This window comes from Sardina pilchardus, chromosome 17 (genome assembly GCF_963854185.1).
Source record: "Sardina pilchardus chromosome 17, fSarPil1.1, whole genome shotgun sequence".
In the NCBI taxonomy this organism is placed as follows: Eukaryota; Metazoa; Chordata; class Actinopteri; order Clupeiformes; family Clupeidae; genus Sardina; species Sardina pilchardus.
Genome location: NC_085010.1, coordinates 18,768,635 through 18,788,495, shown reverse-complemented (window position 1 = coordinate 18,788,495; position 19,861 = coordinate 18,768,635). Strand labels below are relative to the sequence as shown.

The window sequence follows — 19,861 nt, the reverse complement described above, 5'->3', positions numbered from 1 at the left end:
AGAGGGGTCATGCTTCAGCCCGAGGGGACTTATTTTCCAGATAATGACTGGAGTTCCATACACATTATCCTTATAAAACTCCACCTAATATGTCTCTTTATATTTATTTGCTACTGTTTCGCCGTGGATTTGGCTGAAACAAATAGTTTGCAACACACGCTGAACTTGAATCAAACATTCTTTAGAACAAAGGTGATCAACCGTCTGGTTTCAATTTTGAATGAAGTTCCTTTGCAAGTAGTCCGTACTTATGGACATAAATCAGAAGCACAAAACCCATTGACAGCTGTAATTGTTTCAGCGGTAATGGCATGAATACATTTGACCGTAGAGTGTTGGGAAATCCTATTCCCGTAGTAGCCGACTAACATTGTGAGGAGCCATATAATAAAACAATATAAAATAATATAGCCTAATATCTTGACTATACATAAATATGTATTCAAGAAATGTTTTACTGTGTTTGTATCAGATTTTAGTATTTTCATTTAAGTGCAGTATTTCTGATTGTTTTCTGACAGTGTTCATCTAAATATATATATAATGACAGGCCCATATTATCTTTTATGTTTTATTTTATTTTATCTGCACCATTTTGTATTATCTTTATGTTTTTATTCTTTGGTATTGTTGTTATATGTGCATAATTTTCTTCACAGTGCAATTATTTTCCACATTGTTCTATTGTTATTTATAGTCGGCTATAAGAAGTTGTGGTAGTTGTATCAGTTTTAGTGGTAGAATTTTTATTTGAGTATGTGTGTGTGTGTGTGTGTGTGTGTGTGTGTGTGTGTCTACTTTGACCTTTCCCTTTGACTTTTCCATGACACAGAATAAAGATTACATACATTATCTTTCGTGTTGTCGTCCTTAAATGTCTAAATGTTTCATCGGTTTTCACACTGTACCTGTCACAGGTAACAGACAGTTCAGCATATTTTAGCAATACACAAAAGAGACATGGACCAACAGGTATTTTCCTTGAACTGATTTGAATTTGTAGCCTATATAGTCTATGTCATGACTGAGCATGTCATTGGACTACAGGTTTTCTACAGGAATGCAGTAACCTTCTTACAGGACTGTGATGACTGCTTTCCCACAGAAACTAGCCAAACCAGTCAGGGTTATTAGTGACTCAACTCTCAGAAGCAGTGTTCAAATGCAAACTGGACGATACTATGGCAGGGGGTAAGTAGGAATTCAGCCATTTCAAAACGTTTGTTGACGTGAAAGATTAATGTAAAATTAATTCAAATGTAGGACATGGGCTAGATACTTGTTTCTGGCCTTTCATGGGCATGACGGCTACCTACCTTAAAATACTAGATCATATCCATTGGTGTGCATGTGGCTAGGTTGATGGAAATGAATCTGTCAACAGGTGATGAAATGTATTGCTTACATCTTATTGATCACTGCAGAATGCAGATTAGTGGTTAATAACAATGATTGATATGCATGCACTGTTGCCATTATTATGACGTGTCCTTATTCCAGTAAACATGTATTGTATTGCCAAAGTTGGTATCAAAAGAATGATCCTGCCTCTTCCAGAAGTGAAACAATATGTCTTACCACAGATGGTTTGTGTGGGAAAGTTCACAGCCGCACACCTTACCTGTGGCAGATCTGGAGTAGAGACCAGTGGAGCTCTCTCCCCCAAAATGAGGAAATAGATCAAGACCACTGCAACCCTGCCAAAACAAAACAGTAAGGGTAATACACTGCCTCTTCTTCAGTATTCTACTTAATGTACTTTACTGCTTAAACTTTTTAAAGCTATTAGTATTAGCCATAGTTTCATTTACAAAGATATTAGTATTAGCCATAGTTTCATTTACAATAATTATTTGCTTTTGTTTATGTAAAGCACATTCAGTTACCCTTGTATATGAAATACACTATGTTTGTAAACTTGCCTATAGCCTAGATGGTCTGTAATGAAAGTAGATAGCAGTCATCATTGCCATTTCAACATAAGGGGGCAATTGCTCTGTCGCTAGTTTGGAGTTTAACATGGTTTTAACCTCCAACTCCCAACTCAAACAGTTTAAAACTGTGTTAAACTCCAAACTAGCGACAGAGCAATTGCCCCAAAGTGTCTCGGGGGGATGAGTGTTGGCATGTGTGTATGTGCGTATGCAATAGCAGAGTCAGTGTGTAAGATGGTTAAATGGTACACAAAGGAAAATCAGAGATAAGAGGCGAGAGTGCCAGTGCAGAAGAAAGTCAAAATGAGAGAGAGAAGAAATGCGGCCTAAAGAGAAGGAGAGGAGAACTTCTTATATAGCCACGCCTTGATTCAGGTGTAGGCTACGCAATCAACCTAATCAGGCCCCACCTGCCCATGCAGTGACCAGGAGAGGCCTGTAGGGGCACAGGGGGTCATAACAGTGCCAACACTGAATGAATCGATCAATCAATACATCAATCAACTATCTATCTATCTATCTATCTGTGTATCTATCTATCTCAAATAGACAGAAAACATATTGATGTGTGTTTTTTGTATCTCCAGTGACATACACTGCAACAGAGCATCACCTGTTATCCCGGATCACTGGGACCCTCATCTATTGCCTCCAGTAGGATATGAGGTACTACAAGTCCTAACGTACACATTGGTGGTGGTTAGTGAGATTCCCCCTTCATTGTTAAGTGCTTTGGGTGGCTTGATAAATCGCTATAAAAATGCAAGTTGTTGTTGTTAAGTTATAAACCCCTGTTCTTGACACATAATAAGAGCTTCTGAAGGTTGGTTTCAAAAGGTTCCATTACACTGAAGAAAGAGTTTCAATACACTGAATACATAATTGAAACTTCTAAAAGTGTTGCCAAGACCTCTGATTTATTGGTACTGGTTGGACATAATATATTCACGTTCCAACTTCTCTGCACTATACGCTATGGAAATATATAACGTGTTCACTCTTTTTGGTGTCTTTTGTATGTGATACACACTTATTTAGTTTCTTTCACTTACAGAGAATCAAGCTGGACACAGCGTCTCCAGAATACTCCAATGTCCTCAATGCCTTTGATAAAACCATGGCAGGGTGTAACATTTTAAGCATCGAGAGAATACAGAATATAGCTTTGTGGAAATGTTTCAAGTTGTAGGTTGTGATTTTTCATTTTCATTTAATGAGTGATACAACTCAATTGATAAAAATTAAATATGAACTTTATGTAGGAAGTCACATTTTATTAGTTAATTTTAAGGTCCTGTCCTCAAAGTTTTATGTGTAAGATTCTATCTATTGGCCTGAATGACTTAGTATCAAGTTGTGATTATTTGGATTAAGTGGATCATGATTACTTGCTCAATGACTGATCAGTATTAGGGAAATTACATGCAACAAGTTTTCCCAAGGGCACGAAGCAACAGCATCCTTAGCAATGACACTTTATTGGTTCCATAGGCAGAAGGATGATATGGAAATCAAAGCTGGGAGGGATGTCCCTGAGATATTTCTCTTCCATGGGACTAAATCGGAGTATGTGGACGCTATCGGCCGTGAAAACATAGACTGGAGGGTGTGTGGAGAGAATGAAACCAGATATGGCAGAGGTGAGTTTACGATGTAAATGAATAATCCTCATTTCTAATACAGTGTAACAAAGCAGTATGCAGTAGTATGTAGTAGCAATGACCCCTGATCTCAGTATTCAGTTTTGCCTCCCATCACTTTGGGAGTACTTTGGTACTAGATTTAGGTCTGATATTAAGATATCTGCTCACATAAAATATGATCACACTGTGTGGGATTATTATTGTTTGTTGTCTTTTTCAGGATCTTATTTTGCCCAAGATGCAGTGCACTTTCAGCAATACGCCAATTTGCCTGGAACACGATCCATGTTCGTTTGCAGGATTTTGGTGGGAGACTTCACATTAGGACATCCAGATTACAACCAGCCTCCTTTCAAAGATGAGGAAAAAACGGCAGCCTTTGATAGCTGTGTGGATAAGATACAGAACCCTAGTATATGTGTCGTTTTTGAGAAGAATCAGATTTACCCCGAGTATCTTATTCAGTATGAACAACCTGATGATCAGGTAGCACCCCAAGCTCAAGTCCCACAGCCTGTTGAAATAGTGCCTCTTATTCCGGTATCTGTTGTGACTCAAGTCCCACAGCCTGCTCAAGTGGCGCGTTCAGTTCAGTTAACCGCTGCGGCACAACTCCCAGCTGTTTCCCCTCAAGAGTCACCACCCGAGTCAGACTGCTGTGACAGTTGTAGGACGTGTTGCGTGGGTTTTTCTTGCGTTCTTTTGTTTTGCTGCTGCGGCTGCTGCCTTTGGTGTTTTATTAAATTATGAATATGTTAAATTATGACATGTTAAACAACAGTATTTATTGTTTTATGTGTTTCAGTTTAACATGCCATTATGCCCATATTCAAGTTTGTAAAAGTGTGGTTGTGTGTATACTTCCATGTTTATGTGTGTGTGTGTGTGTGTGTGTGTGTGTGTGTGTGTGTGTGTGTGTGTGTGTGTGTGTGTGTGTGTGTGTGTGTGTGTGTATGTAATTGTAAACAATGTCAAGAAAAATCATTTTTTTTAAAACTTCTTACCTCCTGAAACATTGTAATTTTCCATTCCTTCAAAACCAGAATTTGTTAATCTGCTATAGACAAAAAGATGCAGGCATTGAAGCAAATACCTATTCCAAAGCATTCAGAGAGTTTGACCAGATCTTATCATGGCTGACACTAAGCAGCTATCGGGTAATCTGTTTTTGGGGAATCTCCCTAACCAAAATAAGACTGTTTTGATCTTGTCTCGGTCTTGGACATAGTGGATTTGCGGAGGTTTTGTATTTCAAGGTTTATTTCAAGACCACTCATCATCACAAAGCTTTGATAATGCAGTACTATGAAGACTGGATGTACTGTACAACATTATAACATCCTTCTTCACATGCAACCAGTAAGATGCCTAATATGCTGCCAATGTTCCACATTTCATATTTCATATTAAGTTATGTCACGTTTTCGACTAAACAATTAAACATTGGTCTAAGTCTCTCGCCCTGCTTTGGTTTTGGTCTTCTCGTTCTCAATATCCTCTAGTCTTAGTAATGACCCTCAGTTTGTGGTAAACACCACACAGGTTACAATTGCAGATAGAACCTTGCAAGAAACTAGCCTGGCTAGCGCCACCACTTCTCAATGAGACGTGGTCTGGGAACCAAATCGCACGGAAGGCAGCATGGGAACACCCAGGCTAAAGGGAAACATGAATGAAGAATTCTAAATGCAGCACCACAACTGGTGCAAAGTGATATTACAAGAGAGCTGTAGTTGTATTTTTAGCATTCTGTTGGTCTTTTTAAAAGCAAATTAAGTAATGCAATTCCACATAGCACCTCTAGCCAGTTTGTCTGTGTCAATGACTGTGAAAACAATCTTTTGGGTTTTTCGATTGATGGTTCATTGGTTTGTGCACATTCCTAAATACATACTGTAGAAGGTTGTCAGGAGACGACCCATTTTCATACCAACGTCCAATGTGTAGAAAGCCTGGTACATTAAATGTGGAGGTCACTGAAAATGTTTTGTTGTGGTATCTGAGTTCTGTAAAGGGCCATTTTTATGTTTATCGATAGCAGACAGTGAAGAGTGACAGGAAGAAGAGAGAGATGGGGTGGGACTGGGGAATGACCCAGAATCAAACCTGGCTCCCCCTGGGCACCTGGACACAAAGTGCTATGGACGCTGTAGCCAGCTGTGCCACAGCACCCCCCGTATAGGGCATATTTGAATAGCATCTGAACGATACAGTACATGAGGTTTCTTTACGTGGCATACTTTACACTACTCTTTCCTGAAGTTACAGAGAGAATTATGAGGGCACACCACCGAGTAATCGCAAGGCTGTACCAGATCACTGGGACATCACCCTTCTACCCACCACAGAATATGAGGTAGCTGTGTAGTCCATTTTCTCAAAGTGTGTTTGTGGCAGTGAAACAATAGGGCCTGATAGGATTGACGCACTTTCTCCTTTATGTGGTAAAAATAATCTTATTACAGATTTTTATTTAATTGTATTTACAGAAATGAAAGATTAATGAAAAGTTGTTGCAAATCAGTCAAAAAACAAAGTCTCAACAACAAAAAAGAAAAAACAGTTTAAAGCGATTTGTAAAAGAGAAGTGTGGTTGAAAAAATGTTTGTAACCAAGCTCCTGTTTTCCATATCCTTTACCCTCGAGTGGCCCTCTGGCTCGTTACTCGCTATCTTTGCTCTCGCGTAATTCTGAAATAAGCACCGTTCATGAAGTATTTATGTGTAATAAATGTTCAGTTTAGTTCTGAAACAGACTAGGCTACCCAAATAATGCCTCTTGGTAATGAATAGGCTATGACAATTTATTGAATAAGGCGTAGGCCTACACTTCATGAACGAGTATTTTCACAGAATTATGCTGGAGCAGAGGTAACGGGGAGTAGCCTACACAGATCCGACGACAGGAGTTTAATCCCTGAGAGTTGCGTATTGAAAGTTTTTTTTTTTTATGCAACAAAAAAATATTTGACATTTGACTTAGAAACGTTTTCAAATTACGCACGGAGATCATGCAGGGTAAAGGGAAGTCTGTGGTGGAATTGGACGACCAGAATGGACCAGGGATGTCGCTTTTTAGTAGACATTACAGAACACCTAAAGGTGTTGAATGTTACTATGCAGGGCCGCATCAAACTCGTCACAGAGTAGGCTATTATGATAACACGTTTGACAGTGTTCGTGGTTTTCAAAGTAAATTGGCGTTATTGAAGACGCAGCTCTCCAAGCGCAATTCAGCCCACTTCCAGCAGGACTGGACTAGAAGGACTAGAAGAACTGCTGCAGTGTTGCTCACTGTCTAAGGAGAGGCCTAATCTTAAGCAATGTAATCATTTTATTAATCCTTGCCACCAGTAGCCTACCCAATGGCCACGGCCTTTGCAGGTAAAATGACTGTCCATGTTTGGGACAATATATGTTAGCAGGCCTTTTCCGTGATGAATATTAAGAAATCGAAAGTGCGCAATCGCCTGACGCACGGACATCTGCATGATGTTATGAAAATAGCCACTGCCCAGAAACTGTCCCCCGATATGGACAAGCTAATGAGAGAAACACGGTGTCTGGCTTCTACAAGATTTATACATTTATAAATGTAGGCTATATGTGCATGGATTGGAAAATGTTACGTTCTTAGAGGGTAACTGTCTCCTGCTTTAGGCCATTAGGCTTCATTGTGAGGCTATTTTGGTGCCAGTGCAGTTTCGTTTGGACGTGTAGGCCCTCGTGAATAATTTCAAATAGCCTATCCATGTTTGGCTTTTTCAAACCGAAAGTGTAATCCGGCCCCCTGATGTCTCACTTGAAAAATCTACCCCCCTGTCCAATTTCACCCTGACATCTTACAGAGAGAGAAACAGAAGCCTAACCAGTCAAGGTTATAGGCTACTCACAGTAGCTCAACGCATTGTTCAACTGCGAATTGGACAAAACAATGGCAGCGGGTAAGTAGAAATGCAGCCATTTCCAATAGGCCTATTTACACAAAAGATTAATATAATATTAATTGATTGTAGGAAATAGCCTGGATGGCTACTTTTCTCTGTCCTTGACTGCTTTCTTGTTAGAGAAACAGAAACTAGCCAAACCAGTCAAGGTTATTCAGTGGGTAAGTAGGCCTAGGCTAAATTTAGCAATTTTCAATATGTTAAGTTTAAATAATACAAATATTATAATCTTAATTAAAATATAGGCTATCGGCTAAATGGCTAAATAGCCTAAGTCCCAACATGCAGGACGACAGAACTCAGACGCGCAGCGGCGTTCATTATCCCGCTTATTATATGGCCACTTGTCAAAAAGAAAAAAAATAACCTAACACAATGTGTCTTTAGCATTTCGTGGCTTCTGCTAACAAAATAAATTGTTCGCCACACAGATATTTTCCGGTGTTGTGGCAAATGGCAACGTCTTACTAGCTGACTTTCACTTTCGAACGGACTTGTTGCCTTACTTGCCTAGCACAAAATCCCTTCTTCACAGTGCAAGTAGAACGCTGTGTGACACAGATATGGGCAGTATTTCAAATGTAATTTGTAACAACATCAACAACAAATCCACCCTTTCACATCAGTGACTTTCACATCACTCCGCAACTAGTCGGTCCGCTTATTGCAACGGAATTTTCATTGTTTTTTGTATTGTTGAAAAAAAAAAAAGATCCACCCTTGGCTGGATTTTCCCTGTTTGCGGCTTGCTCTAGTCTTTTTCTCTTTAGGCCTGCAGGTGGAGCCGTTGAGCTCTGCAGGGGCACCTAACAATAGCATAATGGGTTAGGTATACTGTAAGACTGATTCTGGGTCGACACAGCCATGGCCTAATCTAATGTAATGAAATGAAACACCAAGTGTTGTTGACTGGAAGCACAGGTTGAAAAAGTTCACTGAGATAAGCCTATTCATTCTGTGACATGGCCCACAATAACTATGATAAATGATCACGTTTGTTTGACCCCCAAAACGGAATAAAGTGTTAAGTGGGGTCATGCCAGTTTGTTGGGTTTTGTGAGGCAGATATGAACCTACTTCACTGTTTTGAGGCTTGCATATGTCCATGTTAAATTGTGATGTCACCATGTTAACATGGGCGTACGTATATTTGTCACATATGTTAACCTGTGTTACCTTTGACTGAAAGTCCAATATACAGAAATCCTCAGTCGCTTTCAGCAGCTCGTGGTGAAAAGGCACAGACAACATGCTTGGTAATCCCATATGTTAGTTCCATCCCAGGTTCAAATCCCAGCTACATGTAGGCTATAGTGTGTTGTTTAGTTTAACATTTTCCCCATTGAGCATATGTGTCATATTTGTGTGGATAATCCTTAGACGGACATGTAGGCTATTAGACATTAACTGGTGATGTTTTCAGCGATATCCATTATTTTGTCTCACTTGCAAATAGGGTGACCACCTCCAGTCAGACAAAATGTGGGACAAGTAGCATGGTAAAGTGGGACAATGTGGGACAGACGTAAAAACTTTAAACGTACGATATTGTCTATCTAATTTACTAAGCAATATTTTTTAAGCCTACCGACCAAAATATTGAGACACTACTTAAAAGACAAAACACTAATTTTGCAACATCTCTTCTTTATTGGGACTATCAAAATAGTCAACTGTCCAAAGGACCAGGCATTATAGAAAGTTGAACTATTTCAGTGCAAATAAGGTAAACCAGAATCTTTTTTGATTACAACAGCCACATTACATTTTCCTAGCTATTTCAGAATCTGGAACAATTACTAACTTGTTATGCAGTCGGTAGAGCAACATGAATGTGTGCGTGTGTGTGATGTAGGCCTACGTCATGATAGACGCAAGATCACGAAGAGTGCGCTCTCCAATTTGAGTTCTTTGACAACGTTGCGGAGGCGTTCGCGCACCAGTACAGTTTGATTGATGTACGACTAAGCCTATCGACTACCGATTTTAATGCTTTCCTCTGAACTATTGGACATAAGTTAACACTACGCCTATGAACGTATCTGTGTATTCATTTTCAATTGTCCAGGGTTGAATGAAAAAGCGGGACAGATGCTCAATTTGCGTGAGGCGGGACAAAGGGTAAAATTGCTGTACAGTACAACGTAAAGCGGGACAGGTGGTCACCCTACTTGCAAACACTTTTTGAAAACATGAACCTCTGGCACTAAGCAGGGGTGGAGGCGGAGCAGAGCACTCTTGAAATGTCGGCAAGGCCTTGTTGATTATTCACTGATTTCATGCAAATATGCACCAGTTAACATGCACACCAGCTGAACTGGGACACCGGCAGTCAGAGAGCTTCTCCATTGGCCTTCAGTTATTGTTGCCCCCACCAAGATGGCAGCGCTATAGTACATTCTGGAGCCCAATGCAGTATCTAGCTTTCTAAAATATAGCGCTGGCTTGCCAGAGTAACCTTTTTGTTCTTCAGTGAGTTTTTTTTGGCAGTTTGCAAACGGTAGCATTACCATATCTGCTGGACTGAGGAGTAATGGCAAGTACTGTATATCCTGTAGCATTGTTCTGGCCGTCAGGTGAATAGACTTATGACTTGAACAATAGTCTACCTTATTACGGTTGGATAGAACTGCCTATTATGTAATGAAAACGGTTCACCTATGATTTATCGAACCGCAAACCGTGAATCTTGCAAATCTGCCAATTTACCAAAGTTCCGCTGCGCATCGGAGTTCTGTCGGGACTTTTCCCGATAACTACCGGCGGAGAATATTATCCCTTACTTATTACCACATTTAGTGATTTTAGATGGACTTTCTCATCTGATGCTTTTTAAAGAAATTGTATTTTTGAAATTGATAACAGAATGGACATGATGGACATGAATCTTTCAACAGGTGATGAAATCTGTTGCCTGCATCTCATTGATCGCTGCAATGAACGTGGTAAGAATGCAGATTAGTGGTTAATAACAGTGGTGTGCAATGCATGCACTGTTGCCATTATTAGTAGTCAATGTATTAAGTGTCCTTATTCCAGGAAACACACTGCCAATGGCCGGGTTTCCCAGAATCGTTAAGAATCTCTTAAGTTCTAAGAACTTCTTAGGAGCGTCGTAAGAATGTTCTAAGAACGCTCCTAAGAAGTTCTTAGCACAAAAGAGCTTCTTAACGATTCTGGGAAACCCGGCCAATGTTGGTATGACTCTGCACAATGACAATAAAGTTGAATCTAATATAATCTAATGATAACAATGATCCAGTCTCTTCATGAAGTGAAACAATGTATTTCTTGTTACACCTACAGAGGAGGTATGTGGTAAAGTTCATTGCCGCACACCTTACCTCTGGCAGATCTGCAATAATGACCTGTGGAGCTCTCTGCCGCACAATGAGGAAATAGAACAAGACTACTGTAACCCTGTCAAAACAAAACAGTAAGGGATGTAATACACACTAAGTCTTTTCATTATCACTGTATACGTAGTTTACTTCTCAAACTTTGTAAAAAATAGGTACAGTATCTACATAAGAGTGACACGACCCTGTCCTGAATGTGTTATAAACATTATAAACAATAACATTAGAAAACTCTATTAAAATCATACACGTTTATGACGTAACAATTCAGTTTTTAGGGTTAGGGTCAGAGTTCATGTGTCATGACAGTGTTACGTCACTCTTATGTAGATACCTTCAAGTAAAGTGATGCCAACTTTTTTAAGCTAATGCCATTTTAGTTTTATTTACAATCATTCTTTGCTTTTGTTTATGTAAAGCACGTTCATTTACCCCTGTGTATGAAACACACTACATCGATAAACTTGCCGAGCCTAGATGTTCTCTAACTGCATAATGAAAGTAGATCTCATTGCCATTATTGCTTTTGTCTTAAGTGATTTCAGTGTCGGAAACCCACCCCTGTACTTCAACACAATGACCTATGGATCGGCTGCAGTTCGACGCCTTTCCATGACGGCCTCAGCACTTTCATCACTCATCACAAAGTGGGTGTGGTACTGGGAAAAATCAGAGGACATATGGAAAGAGTTTGAACCACTGGTAAGTTGTAGCCTATCTCACGTCTCATATCCCAGAATGGGTAATTTCATATCTTGATGATACAGTACACGATGGGGAGGCCATAGCTTACAATGGTTTTAGAAAAGCTAAGGGGTGTAAGGTATGATGCAAAGCACAGTGGAGCCTTATCACACATATCTTCAAGGTCAAGAACACAGCAACAATAATGAAATAACTTATTGATGTAAAATTTCCATGAATTCGCTAAGTGTCTTCAGCGGTGAAGTCTGCACAGACACACAGACGTATGATGATGATGATGCAACTAATGTTAAGCAACTGCAGGTGCATTATTCTCAAAATAGGGATTTAGTCTCAGATTAGGGATTAACCTGTGGTTGAGATCAGGGTCAGTTGACATACTGTAGCATCAATGCTAATAAATTAACAGTTAAAATTGTGTCAGGTATTACAAAATGGACAATTAAGATGTATGTTATGCTACAACTATACCGAGCCACTGTATAATACAATCACATCCCTTTTGGCAGGCTGGTGATGAATTGGAGAGGCATTATCTCAACAGTGCAACAACTGTACCATTTTCAGCTGGACGTCATCAATATGAACTGAGTTTTTTGGGTACACCACTTTTTTTTTTATCACACTATCTCCTACTGTATATACTGTTGAGTGGTTACTTAGTTTACTGCTATCTTACATCTTAAATACAGTGCAACCTATGCACGTGTTTGTACCTTAATATGACAGCTTTGAAGTCATTTTAAATCAGTCATTTTGAAGTCATTTTAGTCATGGTAAATTAACTCAATAATGGCTAATTAACTCAATTTGGCTGTCGGCGCCATGGTGATGTCTCGCGAGAATACCTGGTCAGTATATGATGGTTTTTGGAGATGGTCGTCGCCTGTAACATGATCTGATTTTTGGGGATAGGGGAAATTGAATAAATGTATTACTGTCAAATTTGCACTGTGAATTTCAAGTCTCATTACATTGTGAATTACGACTCAACTACTATATTGCCAAAAGTATTGGGACACCTGCCTTGACTTGAATATGACCTTAAGTGACGTCGGTCTACTCTTTGCAGCTGTAACAGCTTCTGGGAAATCTTTCCGCGAGGTTTAGGAGTGTGTTCATGGGGATTTTTGACCATTGCTGGAACAGGAGGGGGCCATCCCCAAACTGGGCTTGGCTCTATAGTTCCAGTGAAAGGAACTCTGAATGTTTCATCATTAACCAAGAGATTTTGAACAATTCCATGCTCCCAACTGTGGGAACAGTTTGGGGATGGCCACTTCCAGATCCAACATGACTGTGCACCAGTTTACAGAGCAAGGTCCAAAAAGACATGGATGACAGAGTTTGGTGTGGGTGAACATGACTGGCCTACACAGTCCTGGCCTCAACCCAATAGAACACCTTTGGAATGAATGAGAGCAGAGACAGACAGACAGTCACCTTGTCCAACATCAGTGTGTGACCTGACAAATACACTTCTGGAAGAATGGTCAAAAATTCCCATAAACACTCCTAAACCTTGTGCAAAGCCTTCCCAGAAGAGTTGGAGCTGTTATAGTTGCAAAGGGTGGACCAACATCATATTACACCCTTTGGATTAAGAATGGGATGCCACTTAAGTTCCTATGCGAGTCAAGGCAAGTGACCGAATACTCAACAATATAGGCAATATAGCGTATCTGTTGGATAGAGGGTGTCCCTGTCATGCGCTTTGAACACTGTGTGTTGCAAGAGTGGCCTCGTAAGCTACTATCTGCCTGTGTGCGTGCTTGTGAGAGATGGGGTGTAATTGGAAAATGACCCAGGTCGGACGCGAACCTGAGCAAATTTGTATTATATGTATTAAATGACAGTCATAGACTCTTCGACTATGCTGTAGCAATAAACTTGACTTAACTTCCTTGGAATGTGAACCTCCTGAACATCGGATCTTAATCTTGTATGATCAACAGATATGTTTCAAACAAATACCATTACCCGAACACAAAGGCTTGTGAGAAGACGACCAGTGTTCATCTCAAATGCAGAGATCCAGAAAGTCTGGTATGTGCCTGTATCTATCTATCTATCTCAAGAAGACAGAAAACATATTGATGTGTGTTTTCTGTATCTCCAGTGACATACACTGCAACAGTGCACCACCTGTTATTCCGGATTACTGGGACCCTAATCTATTGCCTCCAGTAGGATATGAGGTACTGCAAGTCCTAACGTACACACATCGGCCTGGTTTCCCAGATTCGTTACTGTAAGAAGCTCTTAAGTTCTAAGAACTTCTTAGGAGCGCTCTAAGAATGTTCTAAGAATGCTCCTAAGAAGTTCATAGCACTTAAGAGCTTCTTAATGAATCTGGGAAACCCTGCCATTGGTGGTGGTTAGTGAGATTCCCCCTTCACTGCAAAGTTAACCTAGCCTTGATAAATCGCTATATAAATGCAAGAAAGTAATACACCCCTGTTCTTGTCACATAGTCTAAAGAGCTACTGAGGATTTGGTTTTGAAAGGTTTCATTACACTGAATACATGAAGGAAACTTCTAAAAGTGTTGCTAAGACCTCTGATTGGTTGGTACTGGTTGAACATACGCAGATTCACGTTCCAGCCTTTCTATACTCTGAAAATGTATTTATGACCGCCGCACAGCAAAGTCGTAAATTCTCCTCTTCGCTTAAATCTGTCACAGGTCTGTTTGTGCGATTAATCGATTTTAAATTGTAATCGCGATTATGTATTTTGGATGATGTTGAAAATGTGAAATTGCAAAATCGATTTTTCACTTTAACTAGGGTAATTACCGCACTTATGCTTGCAAGTGTTCATTTTTGTCTCAGAGATAAATGATACAGGTTTTTTTTTCAAACTTTTCATTTCATGTGAAAGTAAGGTTTTTCTCATAATCCCAGATGGCAAAAGTAAAAAAAAAAAAATCAAATATTAATCCCTTGAGGGATTTTTTGTTTAATAAGAGCAAAGTTTGCGCTTAAATCCCAATGGATTTGCAAAATTTTCTATTAAAACAGCATATTTTAAATAATTTCTTTGCCTTTTGTCATTTGACAAAATAATCATAATCGAAAATCGGATTCTGAGAGAAGAAAATTGGGATTTTTATTTATGGGCAAAATCGAACAGTCATTTACGCGCAATGGAGGGAGTTAAGTGTTTTGGGAGGAGCAACCCCAACATTTCTTTTGTAAGCAACCCTTGCGTGCATTCTGCCACTGTCTTTCAGCTACACGCTTCCGAGGGCTGTATCGAAGGTCGAGCGCCACTATACAAGGTGATACAGCATATTGCTTGATGTCAGCCTACAGTAGTTCTAAATACACGTAGGTTACATAAAACGTTGCAAATTAACATTACAGTATCAAATTTGATGCTTAAAGCTCCCCTTTAAGGTCGATTTTCTTTGCTAAAACACACGTTTTCTCATTCAATCACTCATGTAATTAATTCCATCAACAAATCAAAGTATTCTCATAAGCGTAGAATCTGCCATTCAGAATCATCTGATGATCTCTGACTCTTCGTATGGAAATAGAAGACCATGCTAGCGTGATCTTGAACTACAGCCCTATACTGTATATCTTGTACAGTAATGTCGAATAACTTTAGCACTGATATTGGAACTTGCTCAAAGCTGGTGAGCAATTGCTAAAACAAAACCAACTAGGCCTGCACGTCCCCTTTGTCCGCTGTTGTTGTATGTGTCACTAATTTCTATACAAACTAAGACAGCGGATTCCTACAGAAACTCAAGCACCCACGCAATAAATAAGCTATGTAGGCCTACCAAAAATTAAATTTTACCGTGACTCGAAGAGTGTTGTAAACCTGAAACCGAAACTTAACCGCTTGGAGCTCCAGTGGAATAGGCGAACCACTGAAAAATGTAAGGTTCATTTATCAAATCGGTGTAGGCTATTAAAAAGCATCGTGGTAGCCTAATTGGTGCTTTTAGGATAATGTATAAAATCATCTGCCTTTGGGGATTTGTGGAACTATTGGGCCTACCTACAACCTTTTGGAGGAATAAAGAATGTAAAACTAGCTAGCTAAGTAACCTGCTTGGGGAGGTTGATATGAGCGATGGTATGGAGACTAGAGCTCATATAGTGCTGTAGCCTATACTTCATTTTATACAGCTCAAGAGTGCCTAGCCTGGCTCGCTCTCGCGCATCTGAATTCTCGCTCGTGCATGAATGCGCGTCCATGTTCTTGGAGGGTGGGATTATGAGTTGTGTATTTTCGAAATCTGCTGGCCGTTTTGCGAATTCCGCTATAAATAGACTTGATTTGACTTGACACACACAATTACCCCGCACACACACACAGAAACACACATACAGTGTGCACAAAAATCAGCAGAATTAGGGGCTGGAGTAGGAGGTGGACTGGAGACAAGTTGACAAGCGTGATTTATTTTTGCATAGAGAATGTGCAGGACTGGGTGGCGGTCATATTTTGTATCACTCTGTGGTACATCTAGTTTGTATACTCTTTTTGGTGTCTTGTATAGTATGTGATGCATATTCATTTAGTTTCTTTCACTTACAGAGAATCAATCTGGACACATCATCTCCAGAATACTACAATGTCCTCAATCCCTTTGATAAAACCATGGCAGGGTGTAACATTTTGAGTGTTGAGAGAATACAGAATCTGGTCTTGTGGAAATCTTTCAATTTGTAAGATACCATTTTTATTGAGTAACACAATTCAGTTCATGAAAATGATGCATGTAATTTATGTAGCAACTAGCCAATTAAAATGTTTAAGGTTCAAGTATTATGTTGTGTATTAGCCTCAATGACGACAGTAGTATCAAGTTGTGAGTATTTGGTTTAAGTGGATCCAATCATAATCCAACATAATTATTTGCTTAATGACTTAGTCATGTAACAAGGGCACTGAGCAACAACATCCTTAGTAATGGCACTTTATTGATACCATAGGCAGAAGGATGATATGGAAAACAAAGTTGGGAGAGTTGTCCCTGAGAAATTTCTCTTCCATGGGACTAAATCGGAGTATGTGGACGCTATCTGCCGTGAAAACATAGACTGGAGGGTGTGTGGGGAGAATGGAACTTTTTATGGCAGAGGTGAGTTTACGATGTAAATGAATAATCCTCATTTCTGATACAGTGTAACAAAGCAGTATGCAGTAGTATGTGGTAGCGATGAGTGGGAGATTGTGTGTGGCAAGAATGAAACTTATTATGGCAGAGGTGAGTTTATGAATTATGATGTAAATGAATGATAATAATAATGTTCTACTACTGTTACTACTATGTAGTAGCAATGACTCCACTGATCTCTTTTAGCCTCCCATCACTGTATTGAGCACTGGATTTAGGTCTGGTTAAGGTATCTGCTCACATCAAATATGACCATACTGTGTGGGATTATTGTCGTTTAAAGATATTGTTGTCTTTTTCAGGATCTTATTTTGCCCGAGATGCAAAGTACTCTCACCAATTCACCAATTTGCCTGGACCACGATCCATGTTTGTTTGCCGGATTTTGGTGGGAGACTTCACACTAGGATGTTTATACTACAACAAGCCTCCTTTCAAAAATAAAGAAAAGGCCTTTGACAGCTGCGTGAATGATATACGGAACCCTAGTATATTTGTCATTTTTGAGAAGAGTCAGATTTACCCTGAGTATCTTATTCAGTATGAACAACCTCCAGTTCAGTTTGCCCCCCCAGCTCAAGTCCCACAACCTGTTCAAGTGGTGATGCCTCCAGTTCAGGTAGCATCTCCAGCCCAAGTCCCACCACAACCTGTTCAAGTGGTGGTGCCTCCAGTTCAGTTTGGTTCCCCAGCCCAAGTCCCACCACAACCTTTTCAAGTGGTGATGCCTCCAGTTCAGGTAGCATCTCCAGCCCAAGTCCCACCACAACCTTTTCAAGTGATGGTGCCTCCAGTTCAGGTAGCATCTCCAGCCCAAGTCCCACAACCTGTTCAAGTGGTGATGCCTCCAGTTCAGTTTGGTTCCTCAGCTCAAGTCCCACAACCTGTTCAAGTGGTGATGCCTCCAGTTCAGGTAGCATCTCCAGCCCAAGTCCCACCACAACCTTTTCAAGTGGTGATGCCTCCAGTTCAGGTAGCATCTCCAGCTCAAGTCCCACAACCTGTTCATTCGCCTTTTTGGCAATCCTCCCTACCTCCCTTCCATAACCATAACCCCTTCTAATTAATTTTGTGAAGAAAATGAGGAAGGAACAGTAGGAAGGTGGAGGAGTGAAGGAGATTGAAATGAGAGATGAGATGCCCTGCTCACAAATTGCAGTGGCTACGAGCTTATACCAAAGCCTAAAAATGCCATATGAACATGGACTCTTCCCACTTATAGACCCTGGTAATGAGGTAATGTTTGATAGTTCTCGAGACTTGCCGTTAGATTAATGAGATGTCCTGGATGACATTGGTCTTTGAATGAGTTCCGGGGGAACGATCTGGAGGATCGAGGACCAAGGAGAGAGGGTTGAGAAGAGCCCTGTGTGTGTGTGTGTGAGAGAGAGAGAGACAGGATCCTAAACCAGCGACCTTTCACTCAACACCACCATCTACAGGCTGATGGGGTTTACTGTACAGTCACTGAATGTATACATACATTTATTTTATAGCCTCCCATGAAATTCCACAGAGGATGTCAGGTTAATCATATATATATATGGATAGATATGGGTGATTAAAACAGTATAATATTGCATTTTCACTTTTCACCATGGGGGTGCAAATCACAAATCACTGGTTATAAGACAAGTTGTTGCAGGCTCTTGAGACCAACATACCATAAACATGTTGCCATCTTTGGTGCCAGCGTGGGGATGGAGTGGCCCATGGAGACCAAACTGATTTTTTCCATTAAAGTCTACTGGGGCTACATGCCCACCAAGTTTCATATTCCCTGGTGTTACGCTGTCCTGGTAATCGTTGACCAGAAATTCAGCAAGTATTGCATGCCGAGATTCGTGGAATTCCGTTCATGGGGGACCTACATTGAAATGAATATGTGTACATTAAGTGACTGTGCAGTACGAATGCGCGCACGCGCGCGCACGCGCACACACACACACACACACACACACACACACACACACACACACACACACACACACACACACACACACACACACACAAAGATACATGCACATACACACAGACACACACACAATAGACATGCAGGTATACGCACACACTCATGCATCAGATGATTCTAATATTGAGCCTGTTATAGTAAGAAATGTTGTGCTTGTGTTTGCTGTGGGCTTGCATGTGACTGTGGTGGAGATACAGTACCTGCGGTGGCCATTTTGATGGGCGTGTCTGCATCTGCACCTGCTGCCACTGGTTCCTCTGTGTTTGCCTCCCAAGTTGCTGCCCCATTTTTAATCCTGTGCACAATGCATTGCGATATTGAAGAATAAAAAGGATTGTCACATACTGGTCTGGTATCTCCCTTACTTAGTCTTTGTTTCCCCTCTCCTACAGTGTGTGTGTGTGTGTGTGTGTGTGTGTGTGTGTCAGAGACAGCTTTTACATTTAAGCAGATGATGCAGGGCACAACTCAAATCGACCATTGACTCACATCAGGCAGAGACAAGCACCTCAGAGTATGCTATGGAGGGATGATGGTGATAATAATAATGCAGACATAATTTTGCATTCAAGAAAACCATGAAGATAAAAATACAGTTAATAAAGTCATACATCTTAAAATAAAGTCATACATGTTCTAACTCCAGTCAATATAATTTGATCAGTCTCACCAATAATGTATGATCAATAATAAGCTTACATTTGTTTTTAATTCAAGAATATATTTTTGCACATTAATGGTGTAGTTTGGAGGATGTTGTGTTTGATTGTGTTTATGTCTGTTTACATTAATAAGCAATTATTATACAAAAAAAAAAAAAATATATATATATATACATTATATTTTAACCAAGGACCAAGCGAAAAATAATAATCCATCAATTCCATTACAGTTTGTGTGCACCCACGTTTTGCCACTAGATGGCACCGGGTGACCTTGTCATTTTGTGTTTTTATGGGTATATAACAACCTGTCTTTAAACTTAGTCACACAACTGAATGTGTGCTAACGTGCCAATATTCTGAGTGCAACATTTCCCTCTGAGTTTGTCTCACAGAGGGTTTCGAGCAGTGGGGCATGTTCTACGTGTGGAACAGGGAGGAGGGACAGCACTGAAGCATTCCAGTGCAGCAGTTGGTCAGTGCAGCCTGCTGAACCC

The 19,861-nt window shown here is 40.2% G+C and overlaps 2 protein-coding genes across 4 annotated transcripts; both read left to right on the top strand.

Moving 5' to 3' along the window:
• Positions 1-1,150: 1,150 nt before the first annotated feature.
• LOC134062649 (protein mono-ADP-ribosyltransferase PARP12-like) lies at positions 1,151-4,459 on the top strand. Its single transcript, XM_062518739.1, has 6 exons — positions 1,151-1,191; positions 1,584-1,713; positions 2,522-2,600; positions 2,989-3,119; positions 3,426-3,574; positions 3,798-4,459. Exons 1-6 carry the CDS (start codon positions 1,182-1,184, stop codon positions 4,325-4,327), a joined length of 1,029 nt encoding a protein of 342 aa, XP_062374723.1. The 5' UTR covers positions 1,151-1,181; the 3' UTR covers positions 4,328-4,459.
• Positions 4,460-7,098: 2,639 nt separating this feature from the next.
• LOC134062375 (protein mono-ADP-ribosyltransferase PARP12-like) lies at positions 7,099-19,101 on the top strand. 3 transcript variants are annotated; one of them, XM_062518365.1, is made up of 11 exons: positions 7,099-7,520; positions 10,421-10,468; positions 10,830-10,959; positions 11,419-11,584; positions 12,097-12,187; positions 13,543-13,633; positions 13,707-13,785; positions 14,823-14,870; positions 16,148-16,278; positions 16,546-16,694; positions 17,033-19,101. In XM_062518365.1, the coding sequence occupies exons 1-11, from the start codon at positions 7,511-7,513 to the stop codon at positions 17,791-17,793; spliced, it is 1,704 nt and encodes a 567-aa protein (XP_062374349.1). In that variant the 5' UTR covers positions 7,099-7,510; the 3' UTR covers positions 17,794-19,101. The 3 variants fall into 3 exon arrangements, with proteins under 3 accessions (XP_062374349.1, XP_062374348.1, XP_062374350.1); XM_062518364.1 differs by having other exon boundaries at positions 10,389-10,468; XM_062518366.1 differs by lacking the exon at positions 14,823-14,870 and having other exon boundaries at positions 10,389-10,468.
• Positions 19,102-19,861: the final 760 nt, after the last annotated feature.